Source organism: Ambystoma mexicanum, chromosome 9 (genome assembly GCF_040938575.1).
Source record: "Ambystoma mexicanum isolate Mex_15411 chromosome 9, UKY_AmexF1_1, whole genome shotgun sequence".
NCBI classification, from domain to species: Eukaryota; Metazoa; Chordata; class Amphibia; order Caudata; family Ambystomatidae; genus Ambystoma; species Ambystoma mexicanum.
Window position 1 is genome coordinate 1,309,947,580 of NC_090931.1, and position 22,525 is coordinate 1,309,970,104.

Sequence of the window (22,525 nt, forward strand, 5' to 3'; positions counted from 1 at the left end):
GTGAGGTCCTTAAGCGTTGCTTTGTGTATGGGTTCAAAGGGAGAGCCCATGAGCCTGGTTAATACCACATTTAGCTCCCGTCCGGGAGCTGGGTTAGCTATGGGAGGGTGTATTCTTTTAACTCCTTCCATGAAGGCTTTAATAACTGGGACTTTCCACCACAACACTTTAAGTTGAGAAGTGGTGTATGCGGAAAGTGCAGCTAAATGAACCTTAATAGAATTAAACACTAATCCTGAGTCTAGTAGGTGAGTCAGGTAGAGAACATTTTTTGTCGGAGAGCAGTCAACCGGGTTGATGCTCTTATTTCTACACCATATGACGAATCTCTTCCACTTGCTAGAATAACAGTGACAAGTGTTAGGCTTCTTAGCTTTTTTGAGAATATCCATGCATCTCTGCGGGAGTTGTAAATGACCAAATTCTATGATCTCAGGAGCCATGCTGCTAAGTTCATGGTCTGTGGGCATGGGTGTAGTGTCTTGTCCTTGTCCTGTGACAGCATGTCGTATGGGCAGGTCACCGGTGGAGACAGAGACATCTCCATCAGGTGAGCGAACCATGGTTTTCCGGCCCACATAGGGGCCACTAGTATCATGGTGACTGGTTCCTGGTGCATCTTGTGCACTATCTTGTTGAGAAGGGGAGTCGGGAGCTGGGGGGGGGGTGGGAAGCGCAAACAAATTTCCCTGACCATGGTATCGATAGACCGTTCCCCATGGACTGGTTCTGGGGGTACCTGGAGGCGTAATCTTGGCATTGGGAGTTCTCCAGAGTTGCAAACAGATTTATTTCTGGGAATCCCCATTGTGTGAAGACGTCGAAGACAATGTCTTCTTGTAACCGCCATTCGTACTCTGCAAGCAGAGGGAAGTCTCTGCTGAGTTCGTCCGCTAGCAGATTGAGTTCCCATGGTACATGTTGTGACAAGAGGAACATGTTGTGTTTGAGAGCCCACTTCCAGATGTTCTGGGACAGCTTGTACAGTCCTGGAGAGTGAGTGCCCCCTTGCTTGTTCAGATAGTACATGGCTGTGGTGCTGTCTGTGAGGACCATCACTGTCTTCCCTTGCAGGTGAGCCTGAAAAGCCTTCAGTGCTTTGAAGACCGCTAACAGTTCCAGCAAGTTTATGTGTTTGGATGCTACGCTCGGAGTCCAAACTCTGTGTGCAGTCGGATGGGATAGGTGAGCCCCCATCCTGTGAGGGATGCGTCTATGGTTAGAGTGGCCTCCACTGCGGGGGTGGCAAATGGTTTCCCTATTACAAGGTTTTCCTTCGACCACCACCGTAGCGAGAGAACCAAGGCCTGCGAGACCACCACTAGATCGTCCCATTGTCCGATGGCCTGACACCACTGGCTGTTGAGCTACTCTTGCATAGACGCCATCATTCCCAGCAAACGCATTGCTTTGCGCACCATCACCTCTCGACCGGCCACATATTGAGGGATCTGAAACGGCATATTTTGGACCCTCTCGTTGGAGGGGAAGACGAGGCCGTCCTTTGTTCGAATTAGAGTCCCTAGGAATTGTTTGATCTGGCTGGGCTCTAGGCTGGACTTCTTCTCGTTGATGGAGAAGCCCAGTTGGAACAAAAGGTCTACAGTCTTTTGGGTGTTTGAGAAGCATGTCTCGTAAGAATCCCATGTTATGAGCCAATCGTCGAGGTAAGGGTATACACTGGGATGGACAACCTGCGCAGGTGGGCCGCTGCCAGTACTTTCGTGAATACCCTCGGCGCTGACGCTATGCCGAAGGGTAGCACTCTGAACCGGTAGTGTTTGCCATCTATCATGAACCGGAGGTATTTTCTGTGCGCTGGCAACATTAAAATATGAAAGTATGCATCTTTCATGTCCAATGTTATCATGTAATCCCCTTGAGATAACAGGGGGATTACTTCCTGTAATGTCACCATACAAAATTTCTGAGGTTTTACAAATTTGTTCGCTGGGCGCAGATCTAGGGCGCATGGTTAAGTCCTTTTTGGGTACAACGAAGTATACTGAATAAATACCTTCCGTTACCTGTGATATAGGCACGACCTCTATTGCTCCTTTTTCTAGTAGCTGGTCCACTTCTTGAAGAAGGATGGCGAGGTATTCTGGTGACAGGCGTCGTCCCCTTGGGCGTCTGTACGTCGGGGAGCGGTTGAATTCTATACAGTAGCCACAGGCTATGGTTGAGAGTACCCAGAGGTCTGATGTTATTCCCTCCATGCTGGAAGAAAGGATGTTAACCGGCCCCCGACCGGCGATGTATGGGAGGGGACCAGAATCTTCGGGTCATTTGGCGTTGGTGGCTTGGGAAACCTCTAGGGATGGGACCCCGACCTCTTGCCTTGCCACTACGCTGTTCTCTCTGGGTGTATTGTCCACTGGTTCCTTGATTCAAGGACCAGTTGCCTGCAGAGTATTGCTGCTGTTGTTCATGTTGTTGCTGGCGTTGGCCTCGAAAAAAGCATCTGTTTCCATAACCTCGCTTGTTGGGAGGCCTTGAAATTTGATCTAGGGTCTTAATGGTGTCAAAATCCTTTTTTGCACTCTCTAGTGCATCATCCACCGCCTTCCCAAAGAGGTTGGCATCCTCCATTGATTTGTTAATGAGAGATGCTTGTGTTTCGGGTTTAAACCCTGAATTACGTAGCCAGACATGGCGTTTGAGGAGGATTCCTTGGACTAGGGAACGGCCAGCCATTTCTGCAGCATCTAGAGTATTCTTAATGATGCTCTGGTTGACTAAGGTTCCCTCAGTAACCGTGGCCAGAAGCCGAGTTCCTAGGGGTTCAGGTACCTCCTCGATGCATAACTTGCCAGTAAGGAGTTATTGCTGGCAATCCTGGTGGAAAAGGCTGCCGAGGCTGTAATCCTTTTACCTAGGGCATACAGCTTTCAACCTTCTTTATCTGGTGGTGCCTCGCTGGTTGATAGCGAGACCCCTGCCCTCTTTCTTGTATTTGTTACTACCAAGGAGTCCGGTACAGAGTGGCCCCTGATGTATAAAGGGTCCGACGGAGAGGGACTAAATTTTTCTATCCTTGGGTTGACCCCCTCTGACCAATGCGGGCGTAGATAGCGAAGGAATGATTTGTCTCTTTACTGAGGCAAGGAGGGGAATGGTTTGACTCACGGGGGGTTTCTCCTTGATGACCTTTTCCACAAAGTCTGTCAAGAGAAATTTCCCTAGTCTCGATTTCGAAATGCGCTGCTGCTTTGCGTAGTAGTGCATTAAAAGGTAGGTTGATCGTCTATAGGTGACGTATTCCTGATTGGTGAGTCTTTGGGGGGGGGGTGGGACAGGTTTAGGGCGTCAGGGTCTGTAGACGCTGATGGGGACTGCCAGGGCTGTGAAGCACCTTCTTCTGGGTCTTCTTCAAAGCCCCCACCACCCATGTCTGGGTTATCCTTGAAACCTTCCTGGTCTAGGTTTCGTTCTTGTTCGTTAGTTAAGAACTCCTCATCTTCATGAAAGTGGGAGTCCTCTTCAGTGAGGTCATAACTCTACATCCTCCTTTGGGGTGTTAAACAGCCTAGGGTATTTAGCCCTAGGATCCTCCTGAGGCCCTTTTCTTGGTCTTTTGGGTGTGGGTAGGTATTGAGTACACATAAAAATCTCCATTTTGTCCATACAAAGCTGGAGTCTCTCTAAGGTCCCTTGTGGTAACCCAGAGCGGTCGGGGGGGAAAAGGGAAGGCTTTCGGCCTGTAAACGCTTTGACCTATCCCAGAACGTCGAGGATAAACTCCCATCGCCTTCTGAGTAGCCTTCTAGTAGGCTAGGAGTCCCTTTCGACGGAGGGGGCAGTTCTTGCCTTCCTTCCGCCCCTTTCGGCGTTTCCCTGGCCTTGCGAGTGGTATTCAGCGTCTCTTTCGCCGTCCCTCTCTGGCTATCGGTGGAAACAATATGCGCCAGGCTCTCGACGACTAAATGGTCTGTCGAGGGTTCCTCTGGCGTCGAAGTTACAGGTGTCGCGTTCTCTACGCCGACGGGTGCTCGCTGACGGGGCACGTCGTCTGGCGGTTTGGTGATAGCGCCCTTATCTGGGGGTAGCCCAGTCGCTGGTCACGTCTGCGGTTGCAAGGGGGGCTTTGGACCCTTACGGTCTGTGGAGGCCGCCGGTAGGACCTGCATCTCCGTTGGCGCTAATGCTTTCTTCGTCTTAGACGAGGAAGAGCCGTGGGTCGTGTGCTTGTGTGCGTCAGTGTCGCCGGGGTGTTCATCCCCATAAGGAGGGCGTGAGCCGAGCTTGTCGGGGCCGGGGACAGACGAGGAGCGTGACCGTTCCCTAGAGGGGTGTACAACCTCTGAAGCAGAGGTCGGGTTATCACTTTCCTCGTCACTTTCAGCGGCGGGTGAGGAATCGGACCTAGACATGGCGTAGGCTGCCCACCTCTTGACCCTGCGGTCCTTTAAATTCTTAGGCTTAAGAAGCTTACAGGCCACACAACCGTCTTCTTTGTGGTCGAGGGGTAAGCAACGGTTGCACCGTTTGTGATCGTCTTTCCAGGTGAATTTGCACTTGCAGCGCGGGCAAAACCTAAATGGTGTCCTCTCCATAGCTGAGGAAACGATCAGACACGATAACATCCCCGAAAGAAAAGGTGGGGAAAGAGAAAGGCATTCTTAAAGAGAAGCAAGAAATGTCCCACAACCCCACTCTCCCTACTGTTTGAGGCCGGCGAGGCCAGGCCACATGTGCGGCGACGCCGAAGGATCTCCGCCGAAGGCACAGCCGTCGAAGATCTTGTCGGCGGAGAACAGCTTTGTCGAAATAGGAACCTAACGTAAGGTAAAGTTAAATAAAGACCAACGGTCGAGTGAATATTTAAATAATGACCAAATGTTCGAGTGAATATTTGGAATGTCTCTCGAGGAGCTCCGCGTAAAGGCGACCAATATCTGGGTGGAAAAAAAACCAATCTGAGGGACCTAGACGCGTAAGGGATTGTGGGTACACTGCAGGTCACTATAGGGATAGTGTTACAGACACGCCTTGTCGACGTCCCCTTTTCGATTACGAAAAACGAAATGCAATACTCCGCAGTGACCACTGGATGTTGGACTATGCACAGCATGTGATTCTAAGCAGATTAACAAACATCAGAAAGAAGTTTATTTCTACGTTTCCGTCTTAACGTGTGTGTGGCATAAGAGCCAAACTCAGCACCAAAGAACGATCATGCAGGTTCTGCAAAGACCGTCTTCAACCCAAAACTCTGAAGCACTCGATGGTTATTTCCCAAACCTTGTTGCCAGAAAGAAAGCGTTTTCCGTTTCACCTGTTTAAAGACTATTGGACTCTAAAACCTGAAACAAAGGGTTTGATGATCCTAGGTGGATATCGCGTGTCTGTTACCTTAGCAGCTATGACATTTCTTGAATCCTTGCACTTGTAATGACCAGTATTAGCTCTATTTTTAAGATTTACTTACAGAAATGACTATGTGCTTGTCAAATTCAATGGTTTCATTGTAAATTTTGGGAATTGTTCAATAAGTTGTATGACATGTTTTACTCTTTGTTTATCCTTTACCATGTTATTATTGAAAAGTTGATTTTCTTTTTCAACTATATCATCTAATACAAAAATATAAGTTAATTATTTTGCTTCCCATTAATTATGTCCACTATTCAAAAGTTAGAAAGAGCCCAAGCCAGAGAAAGAATGTTCCCAAAAAAAAATATAAAACAAGATCCTTCATTCCTCAGAATTAGACATATTTAGAATAAATAAAAGTATAAAGTGCAATAAAGTTTGCAATACTGTGGGACCATATTAACAGAATCTTGCTTCTATGTTTGTGTCGTTCCAACAACCCCGGATATCACTAATCCCAATCATATTAACGTAATTAAAAAAACAAAGAGCAAGATATGGCAAACAATCCAAATATGGGGCCATACCATCACAGTTTGATGTTTCTGCTAAATTTAACACATTGTTTCTCTACTGTCAGCAATCCTTTCTGGACAATGGTAACGATTACCACCAGGGATTGAAGAGGGTTTGCTCAATTCCTTTTCTACTTCTGCTACCCATGATACTTTTCATACTCTGACATTTTCCAGTATGTGTGTCCACATTTTCTTTGGCAATGTTGGCTTGTATTATTACAAACTGACACACATAAACTAGATGTGCACTGCAAGTATCTTCCACATAAGGCCATTCTTATTCTTTATGGCACATATAATTGGGTGCCAATTTGGGAAAATCTAGTAATATCTTTATGAAGGCATTTTCAATACACTGAATGGCTTTTGTACTTGCAAAACTGAACACAATACCTTCATACAATGCCACAGCGCTTGCCTTAATTTTTATAGTCTAATCATAATTTTTACTTGTTGGGGCTTATAACTGACAACAAATGAAAAAATAGCACCTATATCCTGGTTCATTTTTGCGCTTACTTATGAATATATCTGTTACGAGTAGAAGTAAAACAAATACCTAAGCAATCATAACATTTCACATTTGGAATGGGAGCATTGTTACAAAAGAATACCTTTAGTCATATTCCTCTTTAAAAAAAGAAAATGACCATTCATAAAATGTGTGTAGGCACTGATGCTAGGGTGATCAGGAAGGGTCCCCACGAGCACGAGGGGTTCATGATGCGAGCGCTAGATTGAGGACTGTGGGTGCGGCGAACTGTGCACAATGTTGCAATTTCAATACTGGATGGGATATGTTACTTTCAGTGTTACTTTTTTTATTAGAACTGATACATATTAGATTTGCACGCATGCAGGAATATAAAAAGTTAAAACCGCGAAATGAAATATAAATGGGATTCATAAATAATGTACTATGAAGAACCCAGAGGCAGGTAATGAGAGTTTTTTATAATGCGCATGCTAGAGGCCTGTCCCGCAAGAATCCACTTTAAAGGAAAGATGGTATTTATCAAACATGCATGCACACTGAGAAAACATATAAAGGAGATTGATGAATCTGCATATAGTGGGCTTTTTATAAAAAGATTAAAACACAGCAGCCAGGGGTTGACTTTCAGAAACTGGTTCTGCAACGCTTCCAAGGCCAGAGGATGAATGAATAACTAACTACGACCTTAGCGATGGTCAACTCAGCTGAAGGAGCCAACCATAGTAGTATCGCAGATAGTAGATGTAATCTCCTGAATGCATGGGAGATTGAGAGAGGGTTTTTGCTATTTGTTTTTGACCAGCAGTAAAACACGGGGTAGGTAAGTCAATGCTCGGGGCTAAAATAATTTAAACCCATGAGCTGCAATTCTATTCTCAGATGTGGTGTGGGCAATCAAATGTCAGTTATTTAGATTACAATGTTCCAATGGAGACGAGGAACCAGGGGATAAGATAGTTATCACAAGTTCAAAGAAGAACTGGTCTACTCTGCCTTCTTCATATCGCTTGAAATATTTCTGCAAACCATGTGCAATTAGGAGTTATGGTTAAAAGGGCTTAGGTCAGTTATTAATAGTAATGAATTATGTTTGTATACAAATGTTTAACTGTGTGATGCTGTCATGACCTACCACAAACGAATGTGCTATGAATATGGTCTGAAGATGGGAGTGAAGATAATCAATGACCAATGAGAATGTAAGAATTGGAGAAAGATGGGATTTCTTGAAGAGGGTTTGTCCAATCACATGTGGGGGGGTGGATTGTAATAAAGTATCTGGGGTGTTTTAACTGTTGCAAAAATGTATCAACTGATGTGGTTCGTTGAGACTTTGTTTAGTTTGGTCCCGCTGTAACATCTTACTGCTCCGCGGACAATTGTACAACAAACTTGCTTTACGTACAAAACATGAACTTGTTCCTCAGGTGGTGGGCCTGCTTGGGTTGAGGTAATTAGGGGTCTGCCCCCACACTGATCAATCTCTGCAGCGAGTTAGGAGCCATGGCTAGTACACAGTCATGTCCATATGATAATATAGTTATGTCAGTTCTGTTGGTTTTGGGTACATCTAAATTCAACTTTTGGATTGTCCAAGTGTAAACTTGCACGAAATCCTAATTGCTTTTCAGAAAGAATCTCAATACTTTCTATCCGTTCTACTAGCTTCCATATAATGCATTTACTAAATATTTTAAAAGAAGAAACAAGGAGAGAAATGGCTTCATGGCAAGAGGGAACACCTCTACTCACATTCCTAAAAATTGGAAACATAATAGCAGATTTCCATAACTTGGGGTACACGTCTGAGTCTAGTATTGCATTCTAGTTTTGTATATAGTGTAGTAATTTGTTATTGTTCTATTTCTTTAACTATTCGAAAATTAATGTTTGGTAGCTAAGAAAGCAATTAGACTGCTTATGCCTACAACACAACAAATACATTTACAATAATGTTGTGATCTTGATGGTCGTGCAGATGAAGATACCTCCGTCCCCAAGTATCACACTGGTAGAAATAACAACACTACCAATGCAATTCTTGAGGCCACAGGTGTGGAGTGCCGTCAAGCTGGAACCAGGAACACCGGAAGGACCCCCTGACCACTGTAAGGCAATAAATGATTAGGGCAGACAGTCACAATTATCACAATGCAATATGGTGGAAGAAGCTAAAGGGCTTACCCAAATGTGCTGGTCAGGATGCCTCAAAGGGTTAGGGGAACAGAAGGGTCCTTGTGGGTACTCTTGATGGAAAACACCTGTAGGTCAGATAGCCAGTGGATGATTCGTAAACAATCCGTTAACAGTCCAGGGTCGAAAGCCAAGAAAACAATAACCAAGGTCCAATATCCAAAGTTCAAAAGTTTGTGCAAAGCCAAAGGTCTTGAAGCCTGAAGATTAAAGTTCGCCTGAGCCTGAGGAAGAGACCAAAAGCAATCCGTGAAACGTTCGGTGGTCAAAGAAATCCGAATTCTAAGCGAGATCTAAAAACGCCGTGCAGCACTCCGAAAAGCAGCTGTGAAGCGTTTGTTCCGCGTTTCCCCTGTCCTTTTGACTGTGTTGAATTAATCACGTGATACAGTCACGAGGGAAACGCGGGTCCGCGTCACGTGACCCTTGACGCTGCACAGGGAGTCTGCCGGCGATTGGCCGCCAGTTGCCGGCATTTGGTCACCTGATCGGAAGCACTTTGTGCGCTGGATCGTAGTCTCCGGGCGCCTGTGGATGGGCGCCGTCCCGGAGAGAAGCGCCATGGCAGATTCCAATGTAGGAAAGGTCGTAGCCGTCCTTGGTAATTCAGTTGTTGAGTGCGATGAATGTTATGGGGAACACGCCGGATGAGTCGTGCATGGTTAGGGGTGGTGGACGTGAATCTGGAAGGTTGTCTGGCAATGGTGTGGCAGGGAGGAGGCGTGACAATAATCACAATAAACCTGTGAAGTTTGGTGCTGGATAAGAATAATAATATACTTATGGTGACACATTTCTGTATTACATAAGTGACAGTAAGTCAGGAAGTATATAAATTGTGAATGTACACAAAAGAGTTCAAGGTTTTTTGTAATGTTATTAACATGGTATTTATTGAGTGCAGGCCTAGCTTCGAGAAGCAACGCAGCTCTTTACAGAAGTATACACCAATACAGATACAAGAGGAGTACAACATTTCATCCATAACAGCGCGCTTTTCAGAGGTAACAACAGAACAGATATACAGCAGTTGGTGGGATTCAGAGGGGCACAGAGAAGGGGTACAGCAGTACCGGGAGGCGGGGAGGAGAGGGGCAGGAGGTGTCTAGTGAGCCAGGAGGCGCGAGTGGTGATGCGATGGCCTAGGTATAAAGGAGGAGAGATTCCTTGAAGAGGAGAATCTTAAGTTCTTTTAGGAATTGTATGAGCGTGGGGGCGAGTCGGACGATTATGGGGAGGAGGTTCCATAGTCTTGAAGAGTAGGCAGAAAAGGCTTGTTTTCTCTGGTCCTTTCCTTTTTGCAGCGGCAGATTTCAAGTCTGCATGTGTCCTGGATTCTGGTGGTGCGCTGTATGCCAGAGATGCAGACTTTCACCACGAGGTAGCTGGGTAACTTGAGGGTGACTGCCTTATAGATGATGCAGCAAGACTTGAAGGTGATTTGTGCGTGCAATGGGAGACCGCGAAGGACGATGAGGACCAGGATGATGTGGTCATATCTGCGAAGACCCTTGATGAGGTGTACGGCTGCATGTAGGAGACTTCTGAGGGGCACAAGGGAGGACGATGGGAGGGCTTTGAGGAGTGCATTGCACCCATCCAGGTGGGATAGGACCAGTGTTTGAACGGTGGATGTAAAGCTGTCCGGAGGGAGGAAGGGTTTGACTTTTCGCAGGAGGGACAGGTGATACCAAGCTGTCCGAGTTTTCTTACCTATGTGTGTCTTGAAGGAGAGGCGTTTGTCAATGTGGAACCCAAGGGATTTGGCGCAGGTGGTGAGCTCAGGTGTGAAGCCCTCAGAGTTCATGGTTGATAGCCAGGTCTGTGAGTTTGGGTGTTCAGTGAAGTTGGTGAGGAGTAGGAATTCGTTCTTGGAGGGGTTGAGCTTCAAGTATGCTCTGGACATTCAAGACTGCATCATTGAGAGGCAGGTTTTGAGTCTATAGATGTCCTTGACAGGGTCGATCTTAAAGTATAGCTGTGGGTCATTGGCGTGTTGGTGGATGTGGATGTTGGGTGTGGCTACGAGGGCTCCCTGCAGCTCCATGTGTAGATTGAAGATCACTCGAGAGAGGGCAGAACCCTGCGGCACTCCACAGTTGGCGGGTAGCATTGGCGATCTAGGAGTCTATCTGAACAAACTGTTTTAGTTTAGTGAGGTAGGACCAGCATCGGACAAGGTTGTTGATTCCCCATGCGCAGATGTAGGGTGTCCATAAGTGCCTGGTGGTCTATTATGTCGATCGCGCCAGAGAGGTCAGGTAGAACCAGGAGGCTGGGGTGGCCGTCGTCAAGGATGTTGAGGGCACCATCGACCACCTGTATGGTTGATGTCTCTGTGCTGCATCTGGGTCTGAATACGGATTGGTAGGGTTGGAAGAGATTGTTGGTGTCAATATGTTGCTGCAGTTGTGTGGCTGATTTATCAATGATCATACCTAGGAAGGGAAGATGGGTGATGGGGCGTTCGTTACCTAGGTTGTCGGGATCCAGAGAGGGTTTCTGTAGTAGAGGGAAGATTTGTCCTGTTTTTAGGGTCGATGGGAAGGTGCCCCGAGTTAGGGAGCGGTTGATGATCCCCAGGTATGGAAGGAGAACTTCTGCAGGGAAGGTCTTGAGGATGGATGTGGAGATTTTGTGAGGTGGGTCTGTGAATGCAGAGCTGGCGTCTATGTGCTGGTGAATCTTGCAGATTTTGTCGATGAAGGTGTTTATGGCAGTAGATGTTTCGTTGGAGTGTGGTATGGGAGGTTTGGGTAGCAGATGATGCAGTGCTTGATCGCTTTGTAGAGCGTTCTGATTTTGTTGTCGACTTCTGCTATGTTTGGTTGTCAGCAGGTTGCTTGAGGAGTGCCAGGTCGGATGTGGTCCTTGAGTAATGCCAGGTTTTCTCTTGTTTTCTGATGACTCTTTTGCGGAGGTTGAGTTCTTGCGTATACCTGGGTGCTGACTGTTTCGTTTTGCAGGTGCGTCGCTTCAGAGGCGCGTCGGTCGATGGAGGCTGGGAGGGTGGCGTTGGGTGCTTCCAGTAGAGAGTCGCAGTTAGGTTGGGGGTGTTCGGTACATGTAAGGTGTAGGTTGGCAAGGTCTTTTGTGAGGACTTCCATCAGGAAGTTCTTGAAGGACCTGAAAGTTTGGCTGCTATGTTTCTGCTGGGAGTGCATGACTGGGGTGGTGTGCAGGATAATAGAATTTAAATGATTTTTTTATTCAATGTTTTTGTCATTTCCTATTTTGCACAATGCATGCATATAGTTTAGTATGTATTGTCCTATTAAGATTAGGAAAAAATGATTAAAAATATCCTATATATTAATTATCCATGGTCTATATGTCAATGGGTAATTAATGTCAAACATAGATCTGAATTATGGATGAGATAATGTATTAAAGATTTTTTGGACCAATAAAGTGATACGTTTTAATTAAAACTGGGTCAGCCATCTGGGTCAGCCATCGTCAATGGAGATTTGCAGTACTCTCAGACAAGGGCCCCCTTCACTGCATGCTATAGAAATGAAAAAGAAAAAATAATCTACTAGCACATGAAAAGTTGCATTGGGCTCAAAATGTGTACTTGCTAGTGATAATGCACTCTAGACGGCAATTAATAAATAGTGTGCTGTGCAAATCCGTACATTTGAGGTGGATAGTGACTTTATTGCTGGCTCCTATATTGTTATTTAATATTTGTACCGCTGATCTAGAACACTATTTTCCTAACAGCAGTCCTTCACCGCTTGAACTGCAAACTGAACATCACTCATTAAAAATGTTATTTGGTATGGTATACTCACTTGTGCACCTTTGTTACAGTGCTATAGAATTCCATTTAATTAGGCGTTTTTGCAGAGATAGTCAAACAAGTTTATTTGGGAATCTACTGATCATTTTAAACAAAGACAAGAAAGCATACATAAGCATCATAATATGAAAATCTAAAACAAATATAATTGGACTTTCATCGATTTCATTTCATGCAAAACACATTGGAATCTGTTTAAAATATAACTATGTCCCTGCTGCAACCTGGAGCATTAATCATTTTTATTACATGACTTTTTCCCCCAGGCATGGAAAATATATGTAGCAACAGCAAATTGCACGTTAGCATTCTCTGTCCCATTGCAAACTAATTGCGCAATCTCCCTGTATGCTTATGCTAAACAGCACAGATCATTTCTACTAGGTATTTTGCCCTCAGCCAGTAATCTACAAAGCTTTCCATCAGTGCCTTCTCTTATAAGGCTATACAATTGTGTGAATGGCAAGACAGAACATTTGATTTAGAACAATAGAGCTACGAGACATTTTCTAAACAATACAAGACTAAAGCAAAATTGGAGTTGCAGAGCACTCCAAGGTGGAAACCTCAAGACGTACTGGCTACTTCTGAAGGTGAAAGTATCCATGGGAACTAGGCCATTCTAGAATGGAGCCTGCAACAAAGAAGTGATATCTACTGTTGAAAAAGTGGCATACCCAAGGGACTTTTACAAGAGGAATTGAGAATGAACAAGGCACGAGGAAGGTAATATGGTCTGATCTGGTTGCTAAGGTAACCAAATAGAAATATAGGATAACAAGTACAGTCCGAGTTGGGAGCAGATAAAAGGCAGCAAACCACACAATTATAGATAAAAGATCAAGGCAGCTGGACCAAAAAGAAAACTTTAAAAAAGAAAAACTCCAAATGGTGAATTCACACCATAACATTATATGCAGAACATTACATAGTATTATACCTAAATAAAAATAAAAATCTAATTCTTACTTAATGGTATGGGCTCCATTCTTCAGAGTGCACCTGTCTGGGAACTGATCCAGTTTCTTTGAAAGCCTTTTTACATGCTTCTTACTTTCCTGCACCCCCACATTATGTTCATAATCAGTGGAGGCAGAGAGAGGTAATCCGTCTCGCACACGTGTCACCGATGCAAAGAAGACCACTGACATTTCCAACAGATTTCAATAGCCTAAAAGTAAAATAGAATTATTTAGTAATTGCTTGCTTTAGTCTTGCATAATCCTACAAGATGCAGCTCTGTGATACCAAATCTTCATGTCTTGTATACAAAGCTTCAACCTTCGGTCTCTCCATTAGACAGGTTAATTTAACCATATACAATAGAACCAGATATCATAATGCAATTCCAAACAGTAAAAACATTTTACTCACCGTAATCGTATTTCTGATGATTGTATCTGCTTAGATTCACATGCTGTACATATAGTCCGACATCTACTGCTAATCGCGGAGTATTGCATTTTTCTTTCCAAGATTGAAAAAGGACGTCGACATGGGCGTGACCAACACTATCCCTAATGTGACATGTAGTGTACCCAAAACCCTTTATGCGTCGAGGGACCACCAGTTGTTTAGAATTGTGTAGATAGAATTGTGAATACTAGCATGTCCACACCTATATAGAATAGTGAACATTAGCTTGCGTCGCATCTGGATGGGATTCTGAATGTTAGCATGTCCATGCATAGATAGAATTGTGAATATTAGCATGTCCACACCTAGATAGAATAGTGAACATTGGCTTGCGTCGCATCTGGATGGGATTTCGAATGTTCGCATGTATGCCAGTCAGACCCAGATCAGGACAGAGCCGCAACAGGGGAGACAACGCAAGCCGAGCGCTTCAATTCAGGATAGAGACGCAAACTAACCAACCCTACTAACAATTTCCCTTTCTGCATACACCTCTCAAACTCCAAACCAAACACAACCAAAACCTACAGCACAACAAACCGCACAAACTTCACTACATTGCAACAACAAAACAAAAACACACATAGCCTTGCACAACAGTACACAACGACTACCGGCCGCAAACACCCCAGGCCCAGCCAACGGAACCACTGGGCTGAGGCCGCCAACAGCACATCACTGCTCTCTTGCACGTTTCCTGCTTCCTCCCACTAAATCAACCTCCCCTCCTCTTTCAGAGCCGCCAGAGCGCCAAGGGACCACTACGGTGGTGATAGTGCGTGGTACAAATGTCCTTTAACATCAGCCGTGAGGGAGCCTTGCAAAATGCTTGAGTGAGTACAGAAGAAAGAAGGTGTAAAATGTCCATGTTCCTTCTACTCCAAGAGGGGAAGAAGGGTGGGCGCATGCGAATCTAAGCAGATACAATCATCAGAAATACGATTACGGTGAGTAATGTAGGACTTCTGATGCCTGTGAATCTGCTTAGAATCAAATGCTGTGCATAGACTAGCGAGCAGGAGATGGTGGTGAGAGGTGTGAAGTAACAGTAGCAAAGGGATGTCTTAGCACTGCTTGTCCCACCTGAGAATCAGACTTAGAGTGTGTGTCTAAGCAGTAATGTTAAGTGAAGGTGTGAAAAGAACTCCAGGAAACTGCTTTACAAAAAGACTCAAGAGGAACATTTGCAATTAAGGCTATAGTAGCTCCTGTGCCTCTAGCAAAAGAGTAACATGGTATGATGCATTGAACAATCCATTTGGAAATATTTGATTTAGAGACAGGGTCCCTTTTTCTACCACCTGCCACAGAGACAAAGAATTGGCTTTTCTTTCTTAGTGGTTTAGTCTTTTCAAGGTAGTACACTACGGCCCCCTTATCTAGTGCATGGAGGCTTTTTTCAGCAGAGTTGGTTGGATTCTGAAAAGAAGTAGGAAGTTCCATTGATTGTTTCACGTGGAAGTCAGAAATGAATTTAGGTGCAAAAGGTGGGTGTGCATGCAGTCCCCATCTCCAAAAAAGAAGTTGGATAGTACTACCCAGCTAGGTCTGGTGCTCTCACAATGGCTCTTAATGAGCTTCGTACTTCTCGAAGTAGATTAGTGATAAAGTTTGATCTGAGTCATCAATGATTTAATCAATTCTTAAATTAATTTGATTGATGGTTGGTATATGTATAGTCTTCACAAAGTTAGGAAAACAAAAAGGTTTATTGTGCAAGAAAGCATTCTCTGGAATTGAGCATAGTTACAAATATGCGCCTATGCATTTCGGATATCAACTCCTTCCTCAGGGCTTTAACTATGCCAGAGTATTCAATATTTGTAAATACAGAGCAGGTAGAAAATGCATGTCATACAGCAATTACATTAGCAAAGTAAATACGTACCAATAGTATCCATATGTGGAGATCCATTGAGTTATAAGAAATAGACAAAGAAAAAGAAACCAATGATAGTATCATGTTGCAAATAAAACCTATATAGAACATGGCATGATAATCAAAACATTATTTCATGTTGAATGTACCTTGTTGCTCCGAATTCCATTACTGCATTCCCCAATCGTAACGTAAATGACCATTAGAAAAACAAAAACAGCTAAATTAGCATGTGTGCCATGGTAGATATACTAAAATGTACATCTAGATTTAGGGCTTAGCATATGGAATGTGAAAAATCTCTACATTATTGCTCATGTATATTTATAACTTTGTGTACATACGGGAACGCCATATTTACCTTTGCTTTCTGCGAGGATCGAACTTCCTCGTATCACTGTGCTGCAAAAGATAATGTTACCCCGTAACTATCTGTAATGACGTGTGCCATCCTCCATAAAGTAGGCTAAATGTAGAAGTTATTGCTCTGCTTAACGATCTGTGTTTGTGGAGGTATGCTGTTCGCTAAAGTGCAAGCCTCGCCCGCAGAAGTCTGTATATATGGTTGTCACGGAGCAGCAACGTACGTGCTTATGCTCCGGCGCCTCATGTCCGTGTTCTCATGGACACGGGAAGGACGGATCTTTTAGTTTTACTTTACTGTGTCTATAGGTTGTCATGAAGATTCCACACGGAATCGGGGAGCGGCAGCAGCATTCCGATGCCTCACAGCACAAATCTTCCTGTTTACAGGGGATAGGCAATGGTATGCAAGGGACGATCTGCTTTCATATTAATATATTCTTAAGGATACTTATTAAAAATTGATTAATTACACAACCAATTGTAAAGAGCTTATATCAAAACCCCAAATCAACAATTATGTGAATGCACATAGGTGGACATAAAACTAAATTATATAATTATATATATAAATAAATACAGTAACATGCATTTGGATGAAATCAGATAAATGGAATGTCTATCTAAACCTTTGACTAAAGGACAACAAATATTTGCAACATCTGTGTTGGAGTTGAGAACATGTGACATTAGGACCAAACACGCAGTCCCACCATATCTTTGTGAATAGTCACAAATGGGTCTTGAACTGAGAGGGCCTACAGTTCACTAACCATCCTTATGGAAATAATAGACACTAAAAAGGCGGGCATAGGTGAGGGCTTTACGACAAGCCTTATGCGTTGGCTGAAAAGGAGGTCTCATTAATCTTGTGAGAACAACACTCAAGTCCCATCCGGGAGTTGGGTTAGAAATAGGAGGGTGAAGTCTTTTTAGCCCTTCAATGAATGCCTTAATTCTAGAACTTTCCACCATGATACCTTGCTCTGAGACATGGTATACGCAGAGAGGAAAGCGAGGTGGACCGTGAAAGAGTTGAAAACAAGTCCTGAGTCTAATAGGTGTGCTAGATAAAGACAATTTCAATATGTCTGGAGTTGGGGTTCCATGCTTCTTTAAAGGATAGTTCCGGGACTTTTTTTTTTATTGTCCCTACGGTTCGCCCATGTGTTTTTAAGCATAAATCGGTAGATTGTAGAAAACTTTCCTATGGACCATACCCGACTTTTCGTCCATTAACGCACTCGAAATCAGCCGCCATTTTCTGATAATCCTATCACTTGCCGCATCGCCCTGGCTCACCTGCTTTTGCGGCACTAAATGAAATCCCCTGCCCCTGAAACAGACTTTATCAAAACATTCATATTCCCCGCCTCTATCCGTGACGTGACTGAGCTGCGTAGGCAAACGCGCCCAGGCGTCTTCTACGCGACTCCACACAGAACCCGGAAATCAACACAGATGAGCTCACACAACACAGCGCGCCACAATCGGGAATATGAAACTGTACTTTTAAATTAAACTTCAAGATTGTAAATTTGGTAAAGTACATTTATTTGACATCAAATGTTTTGAGAATATTCAGCGATTTTCATTTTTATTTGCTCACGTTCCAAAAAGTTCGTTTTGAGGCACGCGATGTTCCTTTGCTGTACACAGGGTCTTAGATCATCTCACAATACAGCGCCACAATTCGGAATATGAAACTGTGGTTTAAAAGCAAACGGCAAGATTGTACATTTGGCAAAGTACATTTATTCGACATCAAATGTTTAGAGAATATTCTGCGATTTGCATTTTTCTTTGCTCTCGATCCAAAATAGTTCGTCTTGAGGCAAGCGATGTTCGTGTGCAGTACACAGGGTGTTGGTTTACGATAAAATAAGCTCTTCGGTCGCACTGATAATCGCATGGCTGTTCCAACAACGAGGCACTAGGCCACCACAACGGTCTGTATGTTGCATCTAGCCGTTAGTACCGCGTAAGGGCATACTTGTACTTGGCGATCGTCCCATAAAATGGTCAGGGTGGTAACGTTGTTCACGCGGAGAAGCAACTGGCGGTTAAAAAAACCATCCGCCGGTGTCTGGTACTCGTGACACATGCAGTAATGGATGATGTACCTGTTTGAAAAACATAAAAAATGAAATTAGTCTCACCATCAGATCTTTATTAAAATTATTCATTTTATATATTAGGTCGGGAAATTATTTCATAGCTAGGACAGTGCAACTGGGTAATATAAGTCAAGGGGGGGCTGTAGGATACTGAGACAGTCCCCCAGTGCAGGCGTTGACAGGGAGGCAGTGCAGGTGGAGAGTGGAAGGGCCCAGGACCGAGGTCGCAGACAGTGGACAAGTTGTAGCAGGGGAGAGGGAGAGAGAAAGCAGAAGCAAAGAGGAAGGTTTTGAGGTGCTTCCGTAAAAGGAGATGGTTCTCCTCAAGATAGTGGCGGTACAAAACAATATGCCACATAGAACAAACAAGTACAACTTAACCCGTCTTTAAAGCTACTGTATAGTAATTAAATTGCGGTATAAACTCATCTAAAGAGTTACTTACATTATATTTGCATTTTCCATTGTGTCTGTGCGTAGGGCAGCCCCGAAATACCACTCCTTCTATGCCGACGTTATTTCTTCTAATGAACGAACATTAAATGGCTTCATTATCGTTTCTTACGTTATTGCCCCACACCCCCAAAAAGAAGTCTTTCGGGATGGTCCCGGACTGTCAAGGTCAAATAACAATAGAACCTTATACTGAGTCGTGGGCCATTCCGGCACCCGAGCAAAAAATCAAAGCAGCTGACCTTCACTTTGAACGAGCGCACATTCCTAGTTAGCTACATTCAGTGTAAGGCCATCTCACAGGACTTGAAATTTACACTCCATCTTTGCATTTTGTCTGCGTGCTTTGCAGCCCCAGAGAACCATAAATACGGAGACATTCTATATTTTTTGAAAAATGATTTATAATATTGTTTGGTTTAATTTAATGCGCAGATGAACAAGGTTGGATAGACACATTGCATGTACACTGAGCAATCACTTTTATTTACACATTACATAGATACACATATTCAATGGGCCTGCGACATGAGGAGACTCGAGAGAACAGACAATCAAATTACAATCATTTAAACCGTGATGTGTATTTCTCAATGAGCTCTTCTTTAGGTGGACATGGAACAGAGGCAATGTTGGGTGGCAATGCAGTTGTCCCCTGCACAGGTTCGTTCACAACTCCATTTATGTGCCTATCTAGGACGTCAACAATAAGTCTCTCAATAAACTCATATTGCATATCCTCAAACACTGGTTTAATCACCCATTGTTTACTTCTTTTAGTGAAGGCCTTATTGTAGCGAAGCGTCCCTAAAGTTCCGGTCGTCCTACTTTGTTGACGGCCAACATTATGGTTATGTGCTAAGACCGCTAGAAGAGTCCGATTTATCATGCCCTCCATGCCAAAATGCAATCGTTTTGGCCTGTACTTTAGGCACATATTGTGGAACACCTCCAAATCTCCTGTGTGGCAGAATTTCGTGAGTCCCCTCAAATCTCTTGTTATAGTTTTATCAAATACAATCTTTTCAATGGCTTTGTGAGTGGGTGATGAAGGAATCAACCACTTCTTCTTCCGTGCCTCCTCTGTGGACAAATGTCCATGTTCACAATTGTGGAAATGTTGGTTTGTGTTCCAGTGGTGGACGTTGCTACAGTGTAGGATTACTGACCGCCATTTTTCCAGTAGAATTTCCAACGACCCTCCACATGTTTTTGAGCTCCACCAAAGATGGTTGCTGATTGACTTGGACCACTGTGAAATACCTTGCATATCTTTTTTTTTAGCTGCAGCCGACATTTTTTTATTGATTGTTTTTGCAAGATGCCAAACGTCAAATTGGTGATTTATATTTTTGTACTCTTCTCTCATTGTCTTGGCAATTGAAACGTGTCTGTCCGTGGCTATCAGGTCGATCACCATTCCCCGCGATTGTAGTTCTTGCAATGATGCTACAAAGCCAACTTTCTCCATGGCCACTGAGGATGTACTTTGTGACACCTGCACGACCACCGAACTCACAATTTTCTTACTTTCCATGTCCTGAAAGTGGTAGGTGCAGTACTTGGCTGAAAATCCTGGGCTGTCGCACAGTCCATCACCGGCTAGCCTGAACCGTTTGCCCGCGAATGTACTATCAATAGACATTTTTTCCATTCTCCAAGCTTCGCTAATGGCTGGAAATAGATAATCGGTTTGGTATTTGTAGAACTGAGTTTTCGCAATGAAATGGATTCCCACAAACTGAAAGAAAGACTCTAACTTTTTAAAACTTGAACCACTAAAAAGTGCAGCCGCTGCACATGGTAGATTGCCTGCTGGCAGTTGCCCCAGCATGGGTTGTGCAGACCATGAGAAAGGATGATATTTTGTACAGGTGGCATGTATTTTAAGGTTAGTGCCTCGAATTGCACGAGTCACATTAATAAATGGCTCCCCACATACTTCCCCACCAACCGAATGCCCACATTTCATCCGAATAATAATATCAATCAAACAACTATCGAATACAATGAATTTGGCCTCTTTCCTTATACTGTCACTCTGCATCCCAGCTGGTTCGGCCTGTAACGTTGAGGACATGTCACTCACATGAAAGGTAGAATCTCTGATATCGTCTTCCGCTATGTTCAGTGATATTGATGGTGTTTCATTGTCGTCCACTTCATTCTCTTCCATTGCAACATCTGTTCCTTCTCTGGCGATGGGTGAATAAAACAATTTCTTCAACTTTCTCGTGGTCTTAGTTTTTGCGGGTGTGGATTCTGTGAATTGATCTCCGACTGCATCCGAACTACCAGGAGGACATTCACTATCAATGGCTAGATGTGGTATAGCTCCGTTCAATCACTTCATATTCTTCCCATTGGCACGATGCATCTCCAGTCTCAAGTCCCTGCCAAAAGGTTTGACAAGCAACATCTCTCGTTCGCTTCACTGTCTGTGTAGATCTAGTTCGTACACCCACTCGCAACTAGAGGACAGATTGGAAAAGGGATGTTCAGTTTAAACAACTTACAGTATTGAACTATTAACAGTGAAAAACAACATAATATAGTGACCAGGACACTAACCTTCTTTTGCTTTCTTTTCTTTGAAACTTTCTTGCCTCGAACTTCAACATCAGGACGCTGTTGCTCCGACTCGTGTGTGCATGTCTCCACTTCCTCTTGCGCTGCAACGACTATATTTTCATGATAAGCACATCCATCACGCACTGACGCTCCATCGACTCCCTGAAACATAGAACTTTCATTAGTATGTATAATAATATCGAAAACACAAAATGTACTTGGGGACCAATACCCACGTACATCTCAATAGCAAAACACGAATGAATGCTTTGTGTAGAACATTCAAACGACAATTATTCACGCATTGTTGATCTAGTTAGATGGAACTGTCAAGATCCATACCTCGGGCTCCTCATAGACTTCCATTGATGATATTATTGAAGATGATGCTTCAGTAACTCCCTGAAACACAGTAATTGCATTAGTATGGTTTTCTATTTTGTTAAAAAGAACATAAACTTTGTGCAGGCGTCAACGGCTCATCTAAATAGACCTGCACAAATGATCAGTTGTCTAAAATAAATAATGGATATGTAAATATGATTCGATTTGCTCGATCGTTGGAAGTGTCACCACCCAGAGATCTGCATCAACTACTAGGGGTGATGTTCTTGTAGAAGAAGCTCCGTCATCTCCCTGAAACATAGTACTTGCGTTAATAAAGAAGGAAGTATAGCGGATGTAATCACGTCATATGATTTAACTTGATCGAACTGTCAGTATCCATACCTCGAAATGCATAAGAACATCACGGGACGATGTAACTGCGGTGCACACTTCTGCAAGCTGTTGCGCCGACCCGTAACTGCATGCTCCCCCTTCTTCTTGGACTAATGCTCCATCGACTCCCTGAAACATAGGACTTTCATTAGTAATGAACACAATATTGAAAAAAGAAGACACATAGGAGGGCGACGACAGAAGGACATATCAATGGCTAAAAACGAAAGAAACATTGTGTGTAACAATCACGCTACAAGAATGCAAGATCTGATGATCTCCATCGATGGAACTGTCCGGAAACGTACCTCGAGCATCTGAGTGACATCAACGGTTGTCGTCAATACGTTGGACTCCTCAGCATCTCCCTGAAAGACAGTACTTGCATTATTTTGGATAACAATAATTATAACTGAAAACAAAGACTAGAGGACGAGTACAAGGGTGTACCATTAGGTAAAATAATTACACGATAAATTAAAACTATTGATTTACATGCCTAAAACAAGTCAGTGGCAGAATAGCCAAGTAAGATTACCCGATAGGCGCTTGAAGTGGCTGATGACTGCAATAACGACACGGATGGAGAATCTTCCGCCTTCATATTGAGTGGATACA

At 43.7% G+C, this 22,525-nt stretch overlaps 1 protein-coding gene across 8 annotated transcripts in view; it reads right to left on the bottom strand.

The window, feature by feature from the left end:
• Positions 1 to 22,525, bottom strand: part of SEC22A (SEC22 homolog A, vesicle trafficking protein) — a 635,166-nt gene that overhangs the window by 487,791 nt on the left and 124,850 nt on the right. For all 8 annotated transcript variants that reach the window (XM_069616682.1, XM_069616681.1, XM_069616677.1 and 5 more), the window contains one exon: positions 13,358 to 13,559. In XM_069616682.1, the coding sequence (XP_069472783.1) occupies positions 13,358 to 13,539 (182 nt within the window). In that variant the 5' untranslated portion in view covers positions 13,540 to 13,559. The remainder of the gene's footprint in view (positions 1 to 13,357; positions 13,560 to 22,525) is intronic.